General features: G+C 38.5%; 1 protein-coding gene across 1 annotated transcript in view; it reads right to left on the bottom strand.

Annotated features, from left to right (window-relative positions):
• Positions 1-24,538, bottom strand: part of tusc3 (tumor suppressor candidate 3) — a 192,205-nt gene that overhangs the window by 46,328 nt on the left and 121,339 nt on the right. Inside the window, exons 7-8 of the mRNA XM_042342129.1 lie at positions 23,464-23,527; positions 11,282-11,356 (exon numbers count right to left, since the gene is read on the bottom strand). Coding sequence (XP_042198063.1) covers positions 11,282-11,356; positions 23,464-23,527 — 139 coding nt within the window. The remainder of the gene's footprint in view (positions 1-11,281; positions 11,357-23,463; positions 23,528-24,538) is intronic.

Raw genomic sequence — 24,538 nt, 5'->3', positions numbered from 1 at the left:
CAATTCATCTTCAGGCAATTAATGGAGTTAATGAAAGTACAAGTGGTGGATGGAAATTGTACACGGTGTGTTGGCCGAAGTAACCCAATAGATAATCATAATAATAATAATAATCGTTGCATTTGATATAGCGCTTTTCACGTCGGGAGGACGTCCCAAAGCGCTTCACAGAATAGACTGTGAAGTGAATTGACTGTATATTTGTGGGCGAACATGGCAGCCAATTGCGCACAGCAATGTCCCACAAACAGTCGTAGATTGAAAATTACCAATTTATTATTGTTTTTGATTTTGGAGGGATTATTATTAGGCTCTGTGTGGAGTAAGGAAACTTGCCCAAGGTTTTGCCCTGCCTGGAATTGAACTCAGGTCTCTCACTTGCAAAGTGAGTGCTCTAACCACTGAGGTACAGGAATCCACAGATCTTCTCTTCTTATTTCCTTATAGATTACATTGAGAGTGATTTGCATGGAATGCACATCAATGGATCAGCTAGGGATATTAAAACAGCAGATACAACAAAATATTTGTCTTGGAAGTCTGAAATAAAAATTGCTGGAATTGCACAGCAGCTAAATCAACAATTTATCATCCCCCTCAAAAAATAATAATTGTGTGTGGGGACATTGCTGTGCACAATTGGCTGCCGCATTTGCCCACAAATCAACAGTCACTACACTTTAAGGTGAATCCTGTGAAGCACTTTGAGATGTCTCAAAGACGTGATAAGGTGCTAAATCAAATGCAACCATTATTATTATTATTATTTTAGTGGTGAGATTCCGGGCAGATTCATAACAGAATCAATTTCAAAGCCAGTATATGAAGTTTTTTTTGTCTAACAAATGATTTTGTTGCATTTCAGTTTAACCCCTCCAATTTGCCAATGTCTTTAGACATCTGCTAAATAAAAATAATACTTCTTTGAATCCTTTCCAATGTCTCAATGCATTAAAAATTATTTAAGGAACCCAATTATCAGAGTCCAAATTGCTCAATGAAACAATGGCTACAACGTAGAAATGCAGAAAGTGGTCTTTCCAGGCATAGTCATTTTTTTTGATCAATCGAGTGTCAGACAAATGAGGAACCCCATCACCGTGTTTAAGAGTATTAAAACCAGACAAAGCTGCATATATGTATGCCACCTTCCATTCAAATAGAATGACGATAACATAGATATTCTGGAAGGATGCGATCAGATGGGCCAAAGAATCTTCTTCATCTGAACCTTTTGCTTATGTTGTATTTGGCAATACTTCCTCCAAAGTGGTATGAAAATGAAATGCAAAAGAGGCATAATTGATACAAAGCAGCATAAAATTGTTTAAAATATGAATTGATGCTAGAAGCTAGATATTAGCAAAGTGTTTTGTGTATTGAATAGAAGTTACTTGAAGCCTGGAGGTTCTGTTAAACATGCAAAGTTGAGGCTGAAGCACCTCAGGTTAATGATAGTGTTTCCAACAAACCTCTATTTAATACACATAATATTCATCCACTCTTTTGCTCCTGGAACTAATTTATTTTCATCATTTCATTGGCACAGCAAAACAAATTTCATGGCAGTTTGCACTTATTGAAAACAATAATTTTCTGCATTGGAGTGGACTTCAGAAGCCACCTGTTACTAGATCATGACACATTATTTGTGCCAGCTGAATTGACTGTGGAGTCTTGGAGTTCTGATGCACGTTAGTATCCCAATTCAGTGAAGAGATGATGTTAAAAGTGGCTAAATTTACATTTGCAGATACTGGCTGCAACTTCTGTTGCTGTAGAAACAGCTCATTTATGGTGAGGGTGGGGGCAGTGGATCACATTAAACCACTGACATTTATGCACATACAGCTGGTTTAAAATGCCAACAGCAATTATATTCTAAAAATGAATGTATAAAATGAATTAAATATTGGTGAAATGCTGTTTGTCACTTAAGTAAGGAACATGGATTCTCCCTTGAACTTAGTTCCTTGTAATTCCCCCAAGCTCTTCAAATAAGGCTATCATCTGCATGTAATGCTTGAATCAAAATCGTCTTAAAAAGGAAATAGAAATAAACTAAAAGATATGAATGATACTCAGAACTGATTGCAGCTCTCAGTGTCAGCAAAATTCTAAACCTTTATAAAATAGAATTGTTATTTGGTAAAGGGCCTTGGAGTTTCTTAATGTCTCAGCTGCAAAATCTCCCAAAGGCTACCCCAATCCTGGGAGGATATCCCACCTGTACTACAGGGTGATACAATATTACAAAATAACTTGTGCAACACTAGGAGAGTGTGGAGATATTCATGTAAAAATGATGAGTACAAAGTCAGGTGTAATGCACAGTCCAGTTCCTGCACATGGAATGCTATTGGCATTATGCTGAAGAGAACATGGTTTAGGTTGGGAGCAGGGATTGTTGGATAAACCATAGGATTGTGCACACAGGTAGCTGCAGTTCAACAAATAAAAGAGGTTGGAAGGTTTGATTTCTTTGGCTGATTAAACAATGATTTTAATTGCCTAGGTCTCTGGCATGGTACTCTGCAGCATAAAGACAGTGAAAATCATAAATCTGCGCTGCACGCCACAATATTCTGAACTCCCTCAGCCATTCACCTGCTTCTGGATGATGGCACAAATGCATAAGCTGGCTGCCAACTGATGGTGGATGGAAAGGATGAGTTTTGTAGGCAATAACAGCCATCTCCAAGAGGCTCAGGGGCACGATTGCCACACAACCGATTATTGTGCCTCAAATGCAACTGAGATAGAATCCGCCTTGAGTACCAACAACTCTGTGACAACCAATGTGACAGGAATGTTTGCAGCAGTGGATTTCAGCGCTGGCTATCAGAGACTGCTCAGATCTCCACATATGCTGCAGGGCTGACTGGTCTTCAGACAATCAAAGAGTAGGTATCTGCCCCTCTGTATCATTCCTAAGCAGTCAGGAGCAATGGCATCATTATGTAATGTGCAGCATTTTACAATTTTGTGCAACTTCTCTGCTGCATATTCCATTTTTTCCAGTTCAATTAAGTAGTGTGAAACACTGTATAACAATACCAAAATTATCTTCAACATATGTGAAAGCCTTGGTGGAATAGATTTCTACAGGGAAGATGACAATCAGAGAGGAGTTATGAGCCAGTACAAAAGGGCATTCATTTGCCAGCTCCCAAAAGACCATCAATCCAACCAATCTGAACTTTCAAATAATTATGATGCACTTGAGGATCTTAGATGTACTAATCCTAAATTGTTCTTGATATTTGGTATCCACATTAATTATTCTCTTGTGATAGTTGTAGGTCATTTTAACACTTAAGGAGTGAATGACTTTCTGATTAGTATATCATAACAACCAATCAATCCCTTGACAATTTAGACCAGACCTGAAATTTGGTCTAAATCCTATTAGCTGTTTCAGTGCCTCTGTGTGTTACTCTTGAAGTGAATGAAGAACCCACATCTTACATAAAAGTTAAAACATAGCCCCTATCACTTGGTCAATGCAACTCAGAAATAGATCCTATGGCAGAAAACTTCAATGCTTTCACAGTATGGTAATATTGTATTCACAGACCATCTGCATGTTTGCAGCACTCTCTCATCATGCATGGCCTCTGAATCCAATGGTCTTCAAAAACAACTACTTACATATATATGACACTTTTTTGTGAATTACTTAGGAAGTACCAAAGTAATTCACAAAAACTGATTGGTCGCCTGAGCTGGAAAAAGGAACTGAGGATGGGAGTAAGGGAAAGGCGAGTAAGGGAAAGTATGGATGAAAAGATTGAACTTAAAGCAGGCTCTGACGATGGTGAAGGAGGGCAAGATGAAGTGAATCTTGGATGGAGTTTTAGAGAGCAGGGGCAGAATGGCTGAAATCTTGTTCATTGGTGGTGAGATGGATGGGACAGGAAGCAGACTGGTGTTATTTGAGTGGCGAGAACGATTGGTGCAATAGGATGGTGGGATGTTTTTGTGGTAGGATGGGACAAGGAGTGGAGGGATCTTAAAGCAATAATAAGGATCTTAAATTAGATCCATTAGGAGTTGGGTAGATGGTAGTGATAAGCGAGCATGGAGGTAATGTTTTCAGCACTTGAGGAGAAAAGACATGGTCATGAGACAAGCAGGAAATGCCATGGTCTCTTGTTGACATTCAACTAAAGAAAGTTAGAGCTCATCTGGGTCTTGATATCTCCAGTTAATTTGTAAGTACCAGCTGTGGTTTCTACCTGGATCTTGGGCCTATGAGGCTACATAAACATCAATGCAGTGATCGTTCCCTTTTATTTTCTTGCAAATCCATTAAATGCCAATAGTTTACCAGAAACGGTGAACAAATATATTCCAGATAACGCAACCAAGGAACAGCAAAGAATGAGCTGATCAATGTAACCAGCATCAGTGGCTGAGACACACAAAACATTTGATTTACTGTCATCATTCAGGGCTCCAACCCAGGTGCAATGTATTACCACTCAGCAGAGAGAGATCACTTTATATAAAACTTTACAAATGGAACTAAGAACAATAGTTCAGAATTATAAAACACTAAACTAAGCATGAGTTGGGGAAGAATGTTTCCCTGTGGATGAGAGCATATGTGGAAGGCATTGCTACCCAGTGCAGTTAAGGCTGTGTTCCTGCAATTACTATTTCAAAAGGGAACACAAGGTTTCTGCACAGCAAAATGCTAAAGGGCATAGAACTACATGTAAGACATGCCTGCTAGGTTCTGGCAGTGTAAGGATTAAAAGAGGCTGTAGATAATGTTTGAAGCATTTCCACATGGACTGGCCGAACCTCAAACAGTCAGCCTCTCCTTGTCAAAAACAAGAGAAATTAAATAGATATCATGGGGTAGAGGTTTATTCTCATCTTGACATCTAGTTAAGTGTTAGGAGACTGGATAACATAAATCACCTGGAAATATAGTTTAATCACTGATACCAATTACTCCCAATTATACCCATAGCACTTTCAGGAACAAGTTCTGAAGAGATGCCTAGAAGGGAAGAAACAGAGAACAAATGGATAACTGGGAAATAATCTTTAGCTGTTCCCGTAAATATTCTGCCATCTGTTAATGGAACAATAAAGGCATTTATCCAAAGAAGCCAATGTCCTCCATAGACGACATAGAACCTACCCTATTGTGAACTTCACATCCAAGAAAATTATTTCCCATGGAAAATTCTGAATGATCAGCAAAGGTTAGGGTTAGGTAACCATGGCATATTTATCTTTCCCTACATTTCCACTGTTTAAACCAGATCTACTTCCCTCCGTAAACAACAATATCACTGCTGAAATCACTGAGTTCTGAGTACAGAGCAGCATTGTCAGAATGAGCCCAATTCTGAGTGGATTTGCTTAGTGCACGGGTCTACTGTGGACCTGCTACGCCAAAACCGGCTCTGAACAGCCAGCACCCCGCACTAAAAATGGCTGTTTTCCAGCTCATCCGGTTTCCACTAGTGTAATTTACTGTGTGCGTCCACAAGATGTGCTGAAGGTATTGCTGACATAACAGTGTGAAGGGAGCCCCTGAGATACTGGAACCCAGACGACTGCCTTAGATTTAGTCATTTGTCTTTATCCTCCAACACTATTATCAAAAGAACTACTCATCCAGGTTTTTTTTCCCCATGGAGTTAATTGGCACAATATCAACTGATTGTGTGGGGAGTCTCTTCCACACATCGAATACACTGAGGATTTTTATACATCCAATTTCTAGACCCGCATAAGGCTTTGTAAACTTGCCCTTCACATCCTCCAACTTGTGCCTTCTTGTCATGCTTTCTGCATAAGCCTGAAAATATTTTTCCAGATTTACTTTCTTTATTCTGTTAGTATTTTATGTACCTTGGGTCTAATAAGTCTCTTTTCAAAGCTTCAATCTTGACCAATTGCTTATGAATCCATTGACTCGTTCTTTCTGACAGAGGCTTAAGAGGCAGGTGTCTGTACAACCTCTATCTGTTTGGGGCATTGGGGAGAGGGAACTGGTAAGTTTTTCTTTAAAAAGAAGTAAACTTCAGTATCCCCTGGGAGATCTGAAATGAAACAAAAAATTCTTCCACAATTCAAGCCTAACTGCTGCTCTATCTGAGAACACCAAAGATGACCCCAAGGTAACAGAGCAATATTCTATTCTGTTAGAACAATTATGTTTCACAATGTAGCAGATTTCACGACAAGACAAGAATTGGCAACTAATATTTTGATTGAATCTATCAGAAATTGTTGTGAAAGCTATTCAAAGCTGAATGTTAGGAAGAGATGAAATGACTAATACCCCACTAAACCTTCATTCAGTAACATGCAATATTATGAGTACAAACAGAATAGTCATTTTAGGTGAACTTCATTGCCTTTGTACTCGATGCTTCGAGTTTTTTTATAGGTGAATTTGGCATCCAATTTGTACACAGGAATGTCCCACAAATAGCCATAAAGTGAATGGCCAATTTTATTTGATGGATTGTTGACTGGAACATCAGGAGAAAACACCTTCTTTGAGATATCCTCTCCAAGTGAAAGGCGCTGTAACAAATGTAGGGATTATTATTATTATAAAAATCTTTTCCTTTCCTGACACCTTAAATCACTTTTCAGCATTAATAATGTCACTCCCATAGCAGTTTTGGAGTTCAAACTGTACATCAATCCTCTTTAGTAACTGACTGGCTACACTTCACTATGCATATCTGAGATATTTTAAGAGGCCAATAGCCACCACAAATTACATTTGTAAAACACCTTTCATGTCAGCAGGATGTCCCAAGGTGCTGGATAGTCAGGGATTTGGACCCAAGCATTGGTCATTGGGATCAGGGAGGGTGGAGGGCAGGGAGAATAGGAGGGTGGCCAAAGGCACACACGAAGAGGAGGGTCTTAAGTCATGACTTGAAGGAGGTAAAGGAGGGAGTGTGGTGAAGCGACTGCGGGATGGAGTTCCAAAGAATGGGGGCAGAAAGGTGATGGCCCGACCGCCGATGGTGGGGCGAGTTGGACGGGGGACGTGGAGCAGGCTGGAGCCTCCTGAGCTGAGGGAGCAGACAGGTTGATATGGTGTTAGCAAGTCACAGAAGTAGGAAGGAGCAAAGCCGTGGAAGGCTTTGAAGGCGAGGATGATAATTTTGAACTTTAGGCGAGGACAAGGATTTTGAACTCTAAATATAGTCTGCTTCAGAATATTTTAAAAATTCTTATGTGGAAATTACTGCTTTACATTTTTAATATTTGGGAATTTTAGAGCAATTCAAGGAGCTCAGAAAGTAACAATTTACTGGCTGGACTGTAGTAGGCACTGAATAATAAGGTCTTAAACTGAATCACTGAGATGCACAATGAATGGATTAGCATTTCCAAAGGTTACAAGGAGAAAATTGAAGTGCTGCAGAAGTGTGTTAAGACTGCAAGTCTGTACACTTGAATGAAAATTACAGTTCGAATTATGGTTCTTTAGGAGGGACTAATAAAACTGTAATTTAACCAAGGGGTTCAGATGATGGAATGAAAGATGAGATTGAATCTCGATTGTTTTCTGAATGTCATTTGAACTTGAGATTTAAATGCAGCCACATTACTCACTGTCCATTCTTCATTATTTTTATGCACTATGCAGTTTTAATAAACTGGAAAATGGCAATAATTTAAAAATTGCACTGAAATGATTCGGTCGCCCTAGAGAATAATATTAACACACTTTTAAAAGATGTACAGTACAGAAATTCTTTAGGAGTCAATTTCAGGATCATAAAAATGATCCTGATTGTACCACTAAATACTTAACAGGAAATAGTTCCTTAAATGTTAATGGGAGATTCTCTTAAATGCCGTTCTCTTAAAGAGGGTTGACATTTTATGCTTATGTTGCCAATGGAGTAGACTAATATCACTCTGAAGGTTATTCTCAAACTGACAAGAGATCGAATTATAATTGATATGTAAATTATAAAAACAATTCTCATGGAATGCTTTTGGTCGCAAGAGGTAGTGAGGACTGATGCAAGGGTGATGTTTTCGGAATCGCACAAAATGTGTTATGAAGCTGGATGATTAGAATTGACTTTCCAGGCATGATGCAGCTAATAATACATGTGTTATAAATTATCCAAGTAACCAATTAGTGCTTTAATGCACAGTGTAATAACATGACAGTTTGCACAAGTCATTTCCTATACAATATGATTACAATCTCAGTCAGGTTGTGAGCTCTCAAGTGACTGAGCACAGGTGAACAGTTTCTTTGCAGATGGGCAATGAAACCCCAAGGGTGACCGAAATCCATATGCTCTCATGCACCATCTAGTGGATAGTTGCCAAAAAGTAAAGCCACAAAATCCGCAGAGATCTACCTATCCACTCTATCAACAAATAGTTTTTTATTTCAAAAGAGCCAACATGATTAAGAATAAAAACCCATGATGCATACAAGATCTTTATAAAAGTACTCCAGCATATTTATAATACATGCCAAAAATGTGCAATTGTAGTTATAAAGTTTATCTCCACTCACCTCAAGAGGGGTACATGTTACAAAGATCAAAAAAATCACCTGACATCTGTGTCTACCAGAGTCTACAAACCTCTGGCAGACACAGATGTCAGGTGATTATTTTCAGAGGTCTCTGCTCCAATCTAGGAGTCGCATGAGTCAATTTACTGATCAAATTACTAAATGTGCATTATTCCAAATACCACTCTATTCCCACACATTAAAACTCACAGGGATTTATTTTTGTGATAAGCTTTCTCCAAATATTGTGCTATACTACAATCTATACCAAATACAAAGGAAAAGAATTACCTTCAAACCTGTTAAAACAATCACCTCTATCCAGTAACTACCTGCGGTCAACAACCATGTTGGAACAGCCCAGACTAATTTTCCATAATAAACCATATCTATTCACAAACCACCTGTCTAATGCAACCAGTGGCCACTCTTTTTTTACTGCTGGCTGTGTACTGACATCCTCTTCAACTACCAGATCCTGTCCAATAGGCTGCTCACCACAGCGCTGGCACACGCTAAGAGTCTAGCGAAATTCTACACTTCAGCCTGTGGAAAATTTTGGCTCCTGTACACAGCAATAATGTGCATTTTGTAATTGATTTATTACTTTATTAAAACTATAACAATAATAATAATCCTTGAGTTTGATATAGCGCCTTATCATGTCATCGAGAAGTCTCATAGCGCTTCACAAAATATACTGTAAAGTGAATTGACTGTATATTTTGTGAGAGAAAACGGCAGCCAATTGCGCACAGCAGTGTCCCACAAACAGTTGTGGATTGAATGACCAAATTANTTTTTTTTGAAGGAATTATTACCACCAGAAATGCAATCCGCCAATTGACTAACAACTGAGTTCCTACTTACTGCTAGATAAACAGAGGCATGTGTGTGGAGTAAGGAAACTTGCCCAATGTTTCGCCCTGCGAGTTTGATTTATGGGTTTGAATGTGCACTGTTTTCTATACACTGATATACTTAGAAATTCTGCACACCAATGAATCCTTACTCAGAGGCCACCCTTGCATAAAGCCAGTTTGGTCCAGTCCCCTGAGCGTTTGCTGAAAACAGGTTTGACTGTATTTCGGAAAATATCTTGAAAACGTACAATACAATACAAATTTATAGTTATGTAGAGCCTTTCACATTGGGAGGACATGCCAAGGAGCTTAACAATATGGCTTGGCACCAGAGCTGGGAGTGGGAGCTGGGTGGTGGTGGGAGGGAAGAGATGGCCGAAAGCACAAAGGGGTAGGTCTTGAGATGTACCTTGAATTTGGTGAGAGAGATGGAGCGAGTCGGAGGGATTCCAGGATGGTGGGAGCAGATAGGCTGAAAACCTGTTCATCAATTGTGTGGCGGGGGTCATGAAGCAGGCCAGCTGCTACTGAGCGAGGGGACTGCTTGGGTCAGTAGGGTTTGAGGAGGTCACAGAGGTAAGGTGTGGCGAGACTAGGAAGGGAATTAAAGGTGCAAATGAGGATGTTGTACTCAGTGCAATCCACTGAGGATGGAGAATCAATGGAACTGGGCAAGGATGGGGATGAAAGGCTTGAGGAGCCTGGTCCGGGAAAGGGTATGAGCTGTAGAGTCTGGTGAGCAGAGTGTTGGTGGAGGCGGGCAATATTGTAGATGTTTATCCCTGGATTAAAAAAAGCTCTACATTAATTCAACACTGTCAGATGCTTCAAAAGCAAAAACCCAACTGGTGTCCTTAATGCTTCCTGTTATTTTGCTTCAATCACTCTCTAAATACTATATGTGGAGTCCTGCAGCTCATTGGTTAGAGCACTCACCTCACAAGCGGGAGACCTGCGTTCAATTCCCGAGAGGGTGAAACCTTGGGCAAATTTCCTTACTCCACACATCTGATAATAATCCCTCAAGAAAAAAAAACCCAATAATAAATTGATCACATCAATCCACAACTGTTTATGGGCCGCTGCTGTACGCAATTGGCTGCCGCATTTTGCCCACAAATATACAGTCAATTCACTTTACAGTACATTCTGTGGAGCACTTTGAGACATCTAGAAGACGTGAAAAGCGCTGTATCAAATGCAAGGATTATTATTATTATTATACTGGGCAGAATTGTCAGTTAATAAGGCAATTGTACTAAATTTGGAAATAATTTGGATTGTTTCAAGCACGATACATATTGTCTCTCCTGAAAAATGCTTAGAGAAATCAACGGTTGATTTTTAAAGGAGCAACATTTTCATGACAAAAAAATGGCAAAGTATATCTATTTATTTACAAAAGATTGTGATGTACAACACACTGAACTGCAATATCACAACACTTGCAAGTATAAGCAAAGGGAAGAAAAGGATGCCCAATCCTTCTGGTGTTTTCCCTCCTCAATACTTGCATTATGAAAGCAGGCTCCCTTGAAGTCTTAACCACATCCGATATTGACTCTAATGTGTACACAGTTGTAAAATTGTACCTACCTGCTCAAACTGTTTAAAAAGAAACCTAGAATGATCTCTGTAACAGATATGATTTAGTCTGTCAAAGAACTATTAAAGAGTTAACCAGCAGGAATAAAGACAATGTTGCATTTTAAATTTGATTACCTTAAGATAACTTTGGGACCAGACAGATACTGTCTTCCAATCTTGGGAGCGATTAATTCCACTCTCCATGTAATAGTTTGCCACTTGAAATGTTTTGCCCGTTCCAAAGGTGAAACACAGTGTCAATGAAGTCCTGGGACATAAAACTATTAATACAACTTACTTCTTCTTTTGCCCACGTCGCCTTTGGATGTTGCAGCTTCATTTAGAAGAACCATTCCCATGGTGATCGCAGCATCTTACAGGCGTTGTCAAGGAAACAACAGTGTATCCCACAGTGTACAACAAGGTGAACTAACAAAGTAGGTAAAGCCTTTTTTTGTTTCTTTAACCACTCACACTAAAAAGAAAGCTTTCATCTTGTTTTGCAGTAAACAGTGGGTACAGATATCACAAAATTCTCCCAATCTGAATCAAAATATAGCTGACTTTTACATTTTAGCCTGAAATGGTCACCTTTGGTGAGAAAATAAATCAGCTGGAAACATTAAAATGCTGACTGATAAAACAAAATGCTGAATAATACAGCAATACAATGCAAGTAAATGCAGAGGAATCCAGGAAACACCTTTGTGAGTTTTAATTTGCGTGTTGATATAAACGCTTACCATGAGCGGGCTTAAGCAAATCTCAACAATACCTTGGAAAGGTACTTTTATTCGTCATTTATGTGCAGTGCATTATTTATGGTCATTCGAGGGCCAAGCACATTACATCTCATAAAATGTAATCATTTTTTCCCCCAACTCTATTTTAGCCTCCAGATATGATTTTCATACAAAGATCATAAACTGCAGTAAGATAGCTTAAAGCTTTATCAGTACGGCCTCTACCGACAAATTGGAGGAAGCCTGGAGCAGCTGAAATGATTATGAAAATAATGGTTTACGAAAGACAATTCTGACATGGAGACTTTGTATTATGTTATGGAGGTTTGGCTACATTTCTTTTATTGATTCATTCTTACAGAAATCCTGCTGTACCAGAAAATAGGAATAGGAACACTGAACATCCCTGCTGATCCTAAACATTGTGTCAGGTTACAATACAACATAAATGTACATCTTTCACATTGAGAGTGTGCCCCAAAGTGCTCAGTTGACCATTATGTGGCCTTTTTGACTTTCAAAATATGTTCTTGTTTTCAGCTGAAAGACAAGGAGTTTTATAGAACTGTGTGCAATGAAGAAATCTAAGGTAGAATCATAAGGAATTCAAAAGATCAGAAACATGGCTCACAATTCATTGGGCTCTAAGCAGGAAGCAAATATAAAAATATTGGAATATATATCCAGCAAACCATTAAGGATATCCAATCTGATCAAATAAATACCCTTGTAAGTTCTATCTTTGAATGTGCAATTCTGTCCGCAAAGTGGAGAAAAAACTGCAGACATAAGCGAAAACCTGGGTACCTTGCATAAAATGGATCTCACTGAGATTTAACCTTTAGCTGACTGAAAATGCATCTGAATACACATTAGGTATCTGCAGGAAACAGACTTTGATTTAAATTGTGAAGAAAACTAAGCCCAATTTACCATTCATGTTGTAGTTTGTGCACAGAAAGGAATGCAAATCAATGTAAGAGACCCAGTCTTTTGTATATCTGTGTATACACACATACAACACAACAATATATATATATATATATCTATTCATATACAGTATACAGTTATAACAGAAAAGCCAATTTTCCACAGTTCTTAAAGAGAAATGGGAATCTTTTAACTCTGTTGATGAAAAACAAATGATCAAAAAGTGTGATGTGTGAAGGCTAAGAATTCTGCTGCACCTCTGTGAATTGAAACATTGCAAATTGGATGCAAGCTAGAAGTATTTGCCGCAGTGCCAACTACTATATCATGACCTTCCCTAGATTTATGAGAACATCCAGAGCCAGAGATGACCAATGTACATTGTGCACATCAGAAAATGGGTTCTCTAAGGTGTGCTTTCATATGGCTAATTATGAACAAAGAAAATATTGCTCACTAAACACAGTAGAAAATATAGTACAATAATAATAATTCTTGCATTTGATACAGTTCTTTTCACATCTTCTAGACTTCTCAAAGCGCATCAGATTAGACTGTAAAGTGAATTGACTGGATATTTGTGGGCGAAATGCAGCAGCCAATTGCGCACAGCAGTGTTCCACAAACAGTCATGGATTGAAATTACCAATTTATTAGTGTTTTTTTTCTTGAGGGATTATTATCAGGCGTGTGGAGTAAGGAAACTTGCCCAAGGTTTCGCCCTGCCGGGAATCGAACTCAGGTCTCTCACTTGCAAAGCGAGTGCTCTAACCACTGAGCTACAGGACTCCAAAAATCATCAGAATCTTTATAGGATTCATATGGGGGATTTGTGTATCTGTCTGTTGATAGGTTCTCTTGACAATATACTTGTATTTTACAATATGAAGCCTTTGTCCTCCTTTACAGAATAAAATGAAGCTTGCAGTGTTTGACATGTTGAAAAGTTCTCAAAACGATTCACAGACGAGTGACAAGTCAATTGAAGTTACAGGGAAACACGGCAAACATTTGTGCTAGGGACGGCACACTTAAGACCACAATTACTCTGAAGAAATATTACTATGATTAATAGGAATAACACTTCCCTCTGAAGTTCTTTACTGCCAATTATAGTTCATCAGCAACACAAAAATAACCTGTTTATAGCAGCGTGCCCTCAGATGGTCTGGTTTAACTGGGGTAATCATGCATGTGCCATATCTGAAGTAGTCTTCATTACTGCGATAACAACTTGATCCTTCAGTTGCTCATTACTTGTGACGTTTTGCTTACCGTGATGGAGGGGGAGAAGTCAATTATTTTTAGACAGTAATTTTATTGTGATGAGGTTGCTGCTGGGCAGCTCAATGCCTCATGTGTGCCTGACACGATTGTGAAAAGGTGATGAGGACCTTCCTCTGGGAACTGGATATAAGATTGGTAGGTAATTAGCATCACATCCACGAATGGCCACAGTCTTTTTGCTCTGATGTTTAAACCAGTGCACGTACTGCAGGTCAATACCTTGTGTTTTATGTTTTAATCTTATCAGATATTTCTCGTCATTATCCTTAAGCAGAATTATGGCAGTATAAACTTATTTACTTATTACATTTTTGATTCAGCGTCTTTCATGCCAGGAAGACATTTCAAAGCACTTCACAGGATATACTGCAAGGTGTTGTGCCTATATATTGCGCAGGCAAACATAGCAGCCAATTTGCACATAGCAATGTACCACAAGCAGCCATGAAGTGGAAAACCAACTTGATCTTGGGGATTATTGCCCAAAACTGGGAAATAACTCTTTTCGAATAGAGCCATGGGATTTAACATCCACCTAAACGGATAGACAGGACACTCGTTTAATGTTTCACTGACGTAATTAAATTGTTTACCATTAAATTAAGCAAGATATATCAGACTGAATTCAAACATTACAGAAAGAAAAAAAAACTGTTAAAACAATCATTTACAACTATTTTACATTTATTTAGCACCTTTCACTTTGGGAGGAACTCTCAAAGCGCTTCACGGAGCCCAAGCTCAGGGTGGGAAAGGTTTACTGGCTTGCTAACCCCAAGCTAGGGGTTAGCAAATACAATTTAATATTGCCATCACTGCACTTGGAGGCACAGCCTAAACTATGAGCTCAAGGTCCCAACATGGGCATAAACCCACAAGCTTCTGATTCAGAGCCGAGAGTGCTGCCAACTGAGCCAGGCTGACAAATCAATACACACCAATAATGGCTATTTGGGAGGATTTATATGTGTATGTAGCTTCTCAACTTCTATCATCCCAACTTCGCTTAGCTCCATTGGCTTCCCAATCACCAGCAAACTCGCGTTTAATTCCATCCATGGCTTTGTCTCACCTCTGTTGCCTACTGTACCCTTACCTCTACACCACTCCCTCCACTCAGCGAACAACAGCCTGTTTTATCTCCCACTACTGAGTTTTCAGCCGTTCTTCTTTTGTCTCTGCAAATCCAACTTGGGAGACACACCCCATGCCCCCACTTCATCCCCACCTTTAATACCCGCCTGAAGACCTTTCTTTTCGACCCCACTTTTGGTTATCTTTCCCCTCCACCTTCCTCAGCTTTTCCCACAGCTAACTTGGACTCTGTCAAGTGCTTTGAGAATTCCTCCCGAAGTGAAAGGTGTTAAATAAATGTAAAATTGCGGTAAGTGATCATTTTAGCAGTTTTTCTTTCTTTCTGTAATGTTTGAATCCAGTCTGATATATGCTGCTTAATTTAATGGTAAACAATTTAATTTCACAGTTAATTGTCTCATGCAGTTAATCTCATTGAACAATTTATATAATAAAAAAGATTAGATACCACTAACAGTATAATGAAATCAACTTCAAGTGGGTGACATTAATATGAAAAACGCAAATAGAAGGAAAAAGGTTTATTAATTTTCCTTCTAGTGGGAGTAACTGCAATTCAGAATAAATCAGCTGGAATTTTATGATTCAGTACAGTAATAATGAAGGTCACAAGAGTACAAGTGAATAATTGTTAAGAATTCTTACATGTGATGCAACACCTTATCAGGTCATCACAATGTCTCAAAGCACTCAAATGATTTTACTGTAAAGTTTAGTGACTATGTACTTGTAGACAAACAATTGTTGGCAGAATGATTATCAAAATCTAATATATAGTTTTACAACATTTAAAGAGAAGCTCCGATTGGCAATCCAGCTATAACATTAATAATAAATTGTGATACAAGTCATCAGTGGAGGTTGGATGGATTAAGTCTCCTGGTTCGGCCCTGTAACATTCTATAGTTCTACGAAGTAACCTAAGTAGGAATAATGCATATGTAAAACAAGTCATTTTGGTTTAAAATGTCTACCTCTGTTGATTAAAAGGCTCTGTGGTTGGTTCATTTACACGTATAGCATATACTGTAAATATATACATATATACTGGTGTATCGCACCCAATTATCAGGCTGCTAGATATTAAGAAAGTCAAGTTAGGAACACTGCAATCTGCAAATTTACCAACAATAGAAATTTACAGTGCAGATAGAGGGCATTCGGCATCTTAAGACTGCACTACCCCTCAGAGAAAGGTGTTCATTCAATTCGCGCCCAATCCCCATATCTCTTCCAAGCCCTTATCTTGCATGTACTTCTCTCTTGAAATCCACAACCCTGCGTCTACCACTTTACTTGGCAGAGATTTATATGCTCCACCAATTTTGTGTGAAAAACATCTCGTAAACTCTTCTTTCACTCATTGTGGCTATCTTACTTCTATGTCAAGTAGCTCAGTGGTTAGAGCACTTGCCTCGCAAGCGAGAGACCTGGGTTAGATTGCCAGCAGGGCGAAATCTTGCGCGAGTTTCCTTACCCGACATGCCTTATAATAATCCCTCAATAAAAAAGCAATAATAATTTGGTCACTCAATCCACGACTGTTGGGGGACACTGCTGTGCACAATTGGCTGTCGCGTTTCGCCCACAAAATATACAGTCAATTCACTTTACAGTATATTCTGTGAAGTGCTTTGAGACATCTAGAAGATGTGAAAAGCGCTATATCAAATGCAAGGATTATATGTCCTCTAATCACCGACCCCTCTACCAGTGGATATAGCTTCTCCCTTTTTACCCTGTCAAAGCACCTGATAATTTTATACACCTATATCAGGTCCGCTCTCACCCTTCTCTGTTCCATTGAAAACGCATCCAGCCTTTCAATCTCACTTCATATTAGCCCTCATCCCCAATATGATTCTCACAAAGCTCCTCTGAATCACGTTCAAGGCTTTAACATCATTCCTGAAGTAAGATGCCCAAACTGAACACAGTAGTCCAGCTGTGACCTAACCAATGCTTTGTACAAATTTTGTATTATTGCCTTACATTTGTACTCTATGTCCCTATGTATACAACCAAGAATAATAGCATTAGCTTTTATCACAGCTCTTCACAATTGTGCTGCCACTTTCAAGCATTTATGTACCTGGCCTCCCTTTGTTCCTCTGCTCTTTGCAAGTTACTGCTATTCAATATATATTCTCCCTTCTCTCATCTCTACTGAACAAAACAGCATAAGATGTCCAGCTCAGTAATCTGCTATTCATCTGACACTAAAGTCTACAAAGGAGAAAACTAGCAAAGGCTAGATAAATGCTTTCTGTACTTTCCCCATCCATCCATTAAAGGGGAGAAAACTACCATCATAGCACTTACCTTTGTAAGGTATATTTATTTTAATAATGTAATTTTAATCTCACGGAGTCCTACTATTTCAGTTTTCTAGTACCCTCTCCAAGTTATACCAACACATCAGATTGATGTGAGAGGTGTTCAATATCTCTATCCTCAAAGCTGCTTGCCGACACATACTACCAAGGCTCACACATGAACAATAGTTATTTGGGTGTTGTACTGGAGGACAACTGGAGCCTGTAAAACTACACCTCAGCAAGAAGAGCTAGACCAGCAGCAGAGAGGCAATGCCAGTTGGGAGAAAAATAGGAAAATAATTTGGGTGCACTAAATTTATTTTTTAAAAACTCTTCTATTCTGACATGAACTCCTCTCATACTCCACTTTCAGGAATTAAAACAAATATTGAATGCAAGCCTCAATGACAGGATTTTGTTCAGTAATTGAGGCTCCTTGTTTGACACTGCCATTGATTTATCAAGCCATGTTCCTCCCATCAATAGCATTTGAAAAGTCAAGGACATGCTTGATATTTGGAGATAAAAGTGTCTGTTCCCTAAATTCCTTGTTGTGTTGTGGCATTATGCGTTGTGTTAGCTATCAAAAACTTCCAAGACTGAAAATGAAACTTCAGCATTGATGACATTTAGAGATAATAATGAAACAAAATTGGGAGTAGTATAACTGTAGTAAAAGTGTAATTAATGAGAGCCTAAAGTCCCCATTTAGATATAATGTAATTGGTAGTGGATATTGAAGTGTACACAAAGTGCTTAATGTGCACTTTGTGCTACTTAAAAACAAGCATCAACATTACCAAACCATTAGCAGTAAAGCTCATTATATGTCAGTCTCAATTCCTCAGGTGTTCACTTGATTCTTTTTTAATAATGGCAAAGGCGCAGAGGAACAAAGTATTTAAAAGTAAGAACCTTATTTTAACTTTGAAGTACAGTTAATATTAAATCCATCAGTTTTAGTTTAACCCTATTCTTTTTTGTCTGCATCAATGCTTAAACAAACTGAAATGTAAAACATACTTATGTCACATTCAAAGGCGAGGGCTAAATAGCTGGAGCAAATGTCTTTTGAGCCAGAGCAAGTCGGGGGATGTTTATTCCCCCCATCAAAAACTAGAACATCTTCAGTATCACAATATCTCACACCGTGGCACCACCTGTTGGTCTTTTCACCTGCACTAAACTTCACTCCATTTTCCTTTAAGGATCTTTCAGTCTTATCAGAAGGCTCTTTTGTGAATTGGTGACTAAATAAAACCATTTTCATAGACCCCAAGATGATTTAATCACTCAAATCTGTATTCAATAACCATTCAGGGACTGTGCAAAGTAACCTTTATATAAGGGTGACCTCTGAGTAAGGGTTTGTAAACCGGGCTGTCCGAGCTGTTCCTGGGTGGTGGTTACCTGGGGGTTGTTGCTGAATGGAGGTGGTTGCTTGAACAGGTTTGACTGTATATATTTTATTTCAGAATTGTAAGCATGCTCTGAAATTAAAACTGACTGGATTTCAGTCTGCAACTTTGCTAGTTGCAAGGAGATACTGTACAAACTGATTCCACCTTCTCACATGATTTCATATAGTCTGGAGTCCTGTAGCTCAGTGGTTAGAGCACTCACCTTGCAAGCGGGAGACCTGGGTTTGATTCCTGGCAGGGCAAAATGTTGAGCAAGTTTCAATCCACGACTGTTTGTGGGACACTGCTGTATGCAATTGGCTGCCGCTTTTCGCCCACAAATATACAGTCAATTCACTTTACAGTATATTCTGTGAAACATTTTGAGACGTCTAGAAGATGTGAAAAGCACTATATCAAATCTAAGGATTATTATTATTAACTACAGTATTATTTATGGGTGCTCTTTGTAATTGCACAGTAAATTAAACATTCAACTAAGCACTTATTCCATGTTATATATGTGACACATGAACAATAAGATCAGTGACAGCCATCATATAATTATGGGGAGTGTTTTTACTTCAATCCATTTTAAATTATTCTATGTCTATAATTCTCCATTAAATATAACATAATTAGTGAAAATTATTTGTAGACAAAACATAAGCACTTAGCGCTAGAAACCCGTTTAAACACACTAATTGGATCCAATCCCATTGTGAATAAGCAAACTGTGCGGATAATTGGTCATCACTTAAAATACAAACCGGCTACAGTGTTAATTAACATTTTCTATTAAAAGTTATCCTGCAACTATAGTACATTATGCCAACCCTTTCCTCTTCCCACTTTCTCCCTCTGGCTCTTTATTTGTCAGATTATTTGGGTTTATCTCTTTCTCTTCGAGTCTGTTTGTCACTTTCTTTCTGACTCTTGTCTCTTTCTCAATTTCGTCTGACTCTGTCTAACTCTCCATTTCTTTCTGGATCTTTCTTGCTCTAATGCTAAGCTGCACTCATCTTGATGTTGCTGGCAAAAACATCCAGTTATGACATGGATGAGTTTAATCGACCCACAATTTAGTCGTACTACGTGGACAGATCACATCCCTGGTAACATTATGCACATGCAGGCAATTGACTGTATAATTTGCGGGCGAAACGCGATAGCCAATTGTGCACAGCAGTGTCCCACAAAGAGTCGTGGATTGAGTGACCAATTATTTTTAAGGAATTATTACCCCCGGAAAAGCAATCTGCAAAGCGACGAACAACCAGGTTTCTACTTACTGCTAGGTAAACAGAGGCGTGTTGAGTAAGGAAAGTTGCCCAAGGTTTCACCCTGCCGGGAATCGAACCTAGGTCTCGCACTTGCGAAGCGAGTGCTCTAACCACTGAGCTACAGGACTCCACAGTATCAGTTATACAGAGAAGGATCTGATGTGAAGTAATGATTGCAGAAGTTATAGACTTGTGTAGCATGTTGTAGTTCGGCATCCTTCAGCACTTTCCATTTCAAAATCAACTGTATATACATTTCATTAATTATGGAAATCAAACTAAATTCATTTCATCCTCTGGCTTTCACTGTTAACGCAATCCTTACTGTTTCCATCATCTAGTTTTTACCTTGACTTGCCTGATTTGCAGGCAGTTTATCAGTACTATAGATCTTCGCTATGGAGACCTCACTGGTTGCTCACAGAGCTGCAGCAAACTCGCATGCAGTCCTTTCTCACTAGAGGTGCTACCACATCACAGATGAGCTGCAAAGACTCTAAATGCAGGCAATTGATATTTTGATTTGCAGAAGGTACCTTATTTTGTTTTAAATTCCCATATTATTGAATGTGATATGCCTCCAAAGCTACTAATAAAACATAATGTGTATTTGAAAGCATACAGATGGGCCTGTTACATTCACAATATTGGAAACAAAATGTAATGCTTTAGGAATTGATTGTTTTTTTTACTGTGCAAATGATTTCAATGATCATAAAAAAAAGAACAAAAGAGATTTCAAGCGGAATGCAAACATTACTCGAGTACACAAGCTGGCTGAAGATAAAGTAACGGGACTGACATATCGATGGTATCAAATATTAAAGGGAATAAAGGGTATTAAAGGGATCAATGAGGGGTACTGAGGGTCAGACTCTAATGTAGACATTAGGCTGATGATTGAAGGAGTCCTAATTTTTTTTGACTGTTATTTCAAGATGTCATGTTACAGTGCATAAAAAAATCATTCAGCTCATCAAGTCACCCTGGCGTTTTTCTCCACATCAGACAATGTAATCCCTACTCTCTTGCTCACTTGCCATATCCTTTAATATTCTCTTCTCCATGAATTCATCCCTCTCAAATTTTCTTTTGAAAGAATCTATGGATTCTGCCTCAACCACTGTTCTTCGTCGAAAATTTCACATTCACGCAACCCTCTGTGTAAAGGAAATGGAGAAACTGATGGAAGACGGATTCCAGAAATAATGCTTGAGGACAGACTGTGATGATGAAAAAAAAGATGTGGAGAAAATAGTGAAAGACATAAGAATCAGGAAGCAGAAGGATAAAGTAATGGATGAACAATAAGCATGTCAGGCTGTGTAAAGAATGAAAGCAGTGACTGATCTATGTGAAGGAATTTGTTAAAGGGAGTCCAGGAAAGTGTAGGAGAATGAAGAAGACACAGGTTGGATGTTTATCAGCCTAGCTGTGTCAATTCTGGTTTGTCTCTAGGTCAAAATGTTGTGGATTCAAACCCCACAGGTCTTTGAGCTCAGTTTAGGCCCACACTGGGAGGAGTTCTACATCATTGGAGGCATCATCATTTTCCTGGTGCCCTGGCCAAAAATCCTCCAGATAAGCTGATTATTGACTTCATGGTGGTTTGTGGGAACTGGTAGGCACAAATTGGCTGCAAAACCACCATGACATATACGTACCAATACACAGTGATTACACTTGAGTGAAGAGGTTTGAAATATGTTCACATAGGTACAATATCAAATGCCAATATTATTACTATATGATAAAGCATGATGGCAAGACAAAATGAGAACCGTGAATACAAGTGGGAGAGTGTCGGGTGACATTCAAAGGAGTAGAGATAGAGTGAGGAATTGTGTCAGTAATGGAAGAATAATTGATACAGTAAGCTGCTGGGAGAGATTGAGGAATGAGTTGGTGATGGCAGATAGAACAATAAGGACATTGGAGACTTTAGGATGGAGAGCACGGATGTGGACAACAAGGGACAGATGGCAGAGCGATGGACGGACATCAAGTGAGATCAGAGAGCAGGCGATGTGGAATCTGAGAGAAAGATGAAAGTGTTAAACTGCAAAGATTAGGTGGGAAGGAAGGGTAAGACAGACATCAGCAAGAATAATACAAAGAAAAATCGAGATGAGAAAGAAAGGTTGAGATTATGGAGACAAGAAATGTAATAGAGAGGAATTGATTGAGGCCTTGGAGACAGTGTGAAACAAATGAGTGTCAGCAAGACAGAATGAGGTCATAGAAACAATGAGGGATAAGTAAGAGAAAGAGAGATTGGGACCGTAGAATCAGCAACCGAAAAGCATTCAACAAGTAATAGAAATTCATTATTAGATTGTATACATAGACTTCTTGTCAAGGACTAAAAATCTGAACATAAGTTGGGGGGAGAAAGCAAGGCAGCCCAACACCCAGTTAGCAATTTTATTAAAACCATGGCAACTCTTTACATTTTTGATCCCAACATTTGCTGGATTGTAAAAAAAAATTATTTGAAAATAGAAGACACAAGAACTAAAAAGTGCAACCTTTCTGAGCAGTGCATTTTCCCAGCATTTTCTACCAGTTCGCATCCAGAAGATTGTTTTTGTATTTTTCTTTACTTTACTTTTCAATAGAATTTCACTCAAACTTTAATCAGCTCCAGTTCAATTAACCACCCAGTGATTTTTACATTCCCAATGAGCCAGAGGGCAGCAGATTTTAAAGGTCTAAAATGACAAAACAAATACATTCATACAAGCACTGGAGCCTCTTGTGGGTGGACGGACAACAATGGAAAAATATGAACTTAGTAGGAACTGATTGTATAGAGTAACCACATATATATCTCAAAAATGTGCTGGATACAATGCCTAACTCAACTCAAATAGAGAACACTCTGTAGTGTGCTTCAAATACCAAATAATAAAAAAGTAAATTACCTATTTCATAAATGTCTTCATCAATAATTTATTACTGATAACTATTTGCTCAATTTCATTCAAAATGTATTTCTAATGGTGAAAAACATTGTAACTTATTGTTTCGCCTGTTCTTATTTAGTGTGTTTCAAACACCAAACAATGAAAAACAATACATTTGGGGCATTGTTGTCCAACAATCCCTCTAAATAAAATTAGTCACTCATTTCACCTCTGTTTGTGGGACATTGCTGTGCGCAACTGACTGTCACGTTTCACAAAATAAACAGTCAATCCACTTTACAGTATATTCTGTGAAGCACTTTGAGATGTCTCAACAAAGTGATTAGGTGCTATATCAAATTCAAGGATTGTTATTATTATTATTATTAAAGGCACTTCCTAGTGGATAATTGTGAGGCTATTTTCTATGTAAATCTTGACATGAACTTTTGCATTTCATTGAACAGATTACCTTGACTCAAAATTGTCATTTCATGGGGAAGCATGTCAAAGGATACTCAGCAGCAGTATGATGTGTGACTCTGCAACAAACTGAGCTTGGCTGCTCCCGTGGATGTAGCTCTGTGGAAAAATTTAATTAAAACAATGTTAAAAATAGAAAATAAAATGTGGCTTCAAAAAATAAAGGATTAAATTTTACCAACTAATTTGATACACTCAGCCATAACATTTATATGCGCCATTTTCAAATTGTGTTCCTGAATGTCTCACTGAAGTAAAACATGGTCATTTATAGCTAAGGTTTAGTAAAAACACTTAAGGTAAAGAAAGAAATGCAACATAAAATACAATCTTAAATATGTTCACTGTGATTAGTATCAATGAAGGGTTCAGGACTCTATTGACAAACATTAGTCTAATAGTAGTTCCAGACTCAAATCATAATGTGAACCATCATTCAAACCTGCCTTAAGGGTTTGGAGCAGGTTACTGGTCTTAAACGCCTTGGAGGAAATAATGGCATAGGGAGCGATTTCTTCCAACAAACTGGGAACTGCCAGGTGATAGGAAGTGACATTGACAACAGCTGTGTATTTGTGCCTGAGAATGATTTGTGTTGTTGGTTAAAGAAGGAAGCAGATGGAGGGAGGGGGATTGAGAAAGCACTTGAAAGAGTAAACAAACGTAAATGGTGCAAGCACTGAGTAACACGGCCATAAGGTGCATCACATGTTCATTACACCGACCTGAAACTGCTGAGATTTTGCACGTAAGTCTGATGCACATCAGATTCCCTGCGGGGAACACACTTTACAACTCAAAAGCAATTTTTAAATCTTGTTGTGCAACAAGATATGATAGCTGTGCATTGAATAAATTGTGGACCTCTTAGTGAATGAGAACAGTGTTCATGCTATTTAGACCGCAGTTTTTCCATTCAGCAATTTATTTTCAACCTCAGCATGGCATCCAGTCATAAATACAATCCTAAAATGTTTTAAAACACAAGAAGCCACTTGGCCCATTGTGTCTATGCTGGTGCTAGCTCCCCAATTGAGCAATCTATCAGACTCAAGCACAGGTGTCAAAGGAGTCCTGTAGCTCAGTGGTTAAACAACAAGATTACAGTTG

This window comes from Callorhinchus milii, unplaced genomic scaffold (genome assembly GCF_018977255.1).
Source record: "Callorhinchus milii isolate IMCB2004 unplaced genomic scaffold, IMCB_Cmil_1.0 Scaffold1, whole genome shotgun sequence".
Lineage (NCBI taxonomy): Eukaryota > Metazoa > Chordata > Chondrichthyes > Chimaeriformes > Callorhinchidae > Callorhinchus > Callorhinchus milii.
Note: the sequence above shows the minus strand (reverse complement) of the source record. Positions and strands in the feature narration are given on the sequence as shown.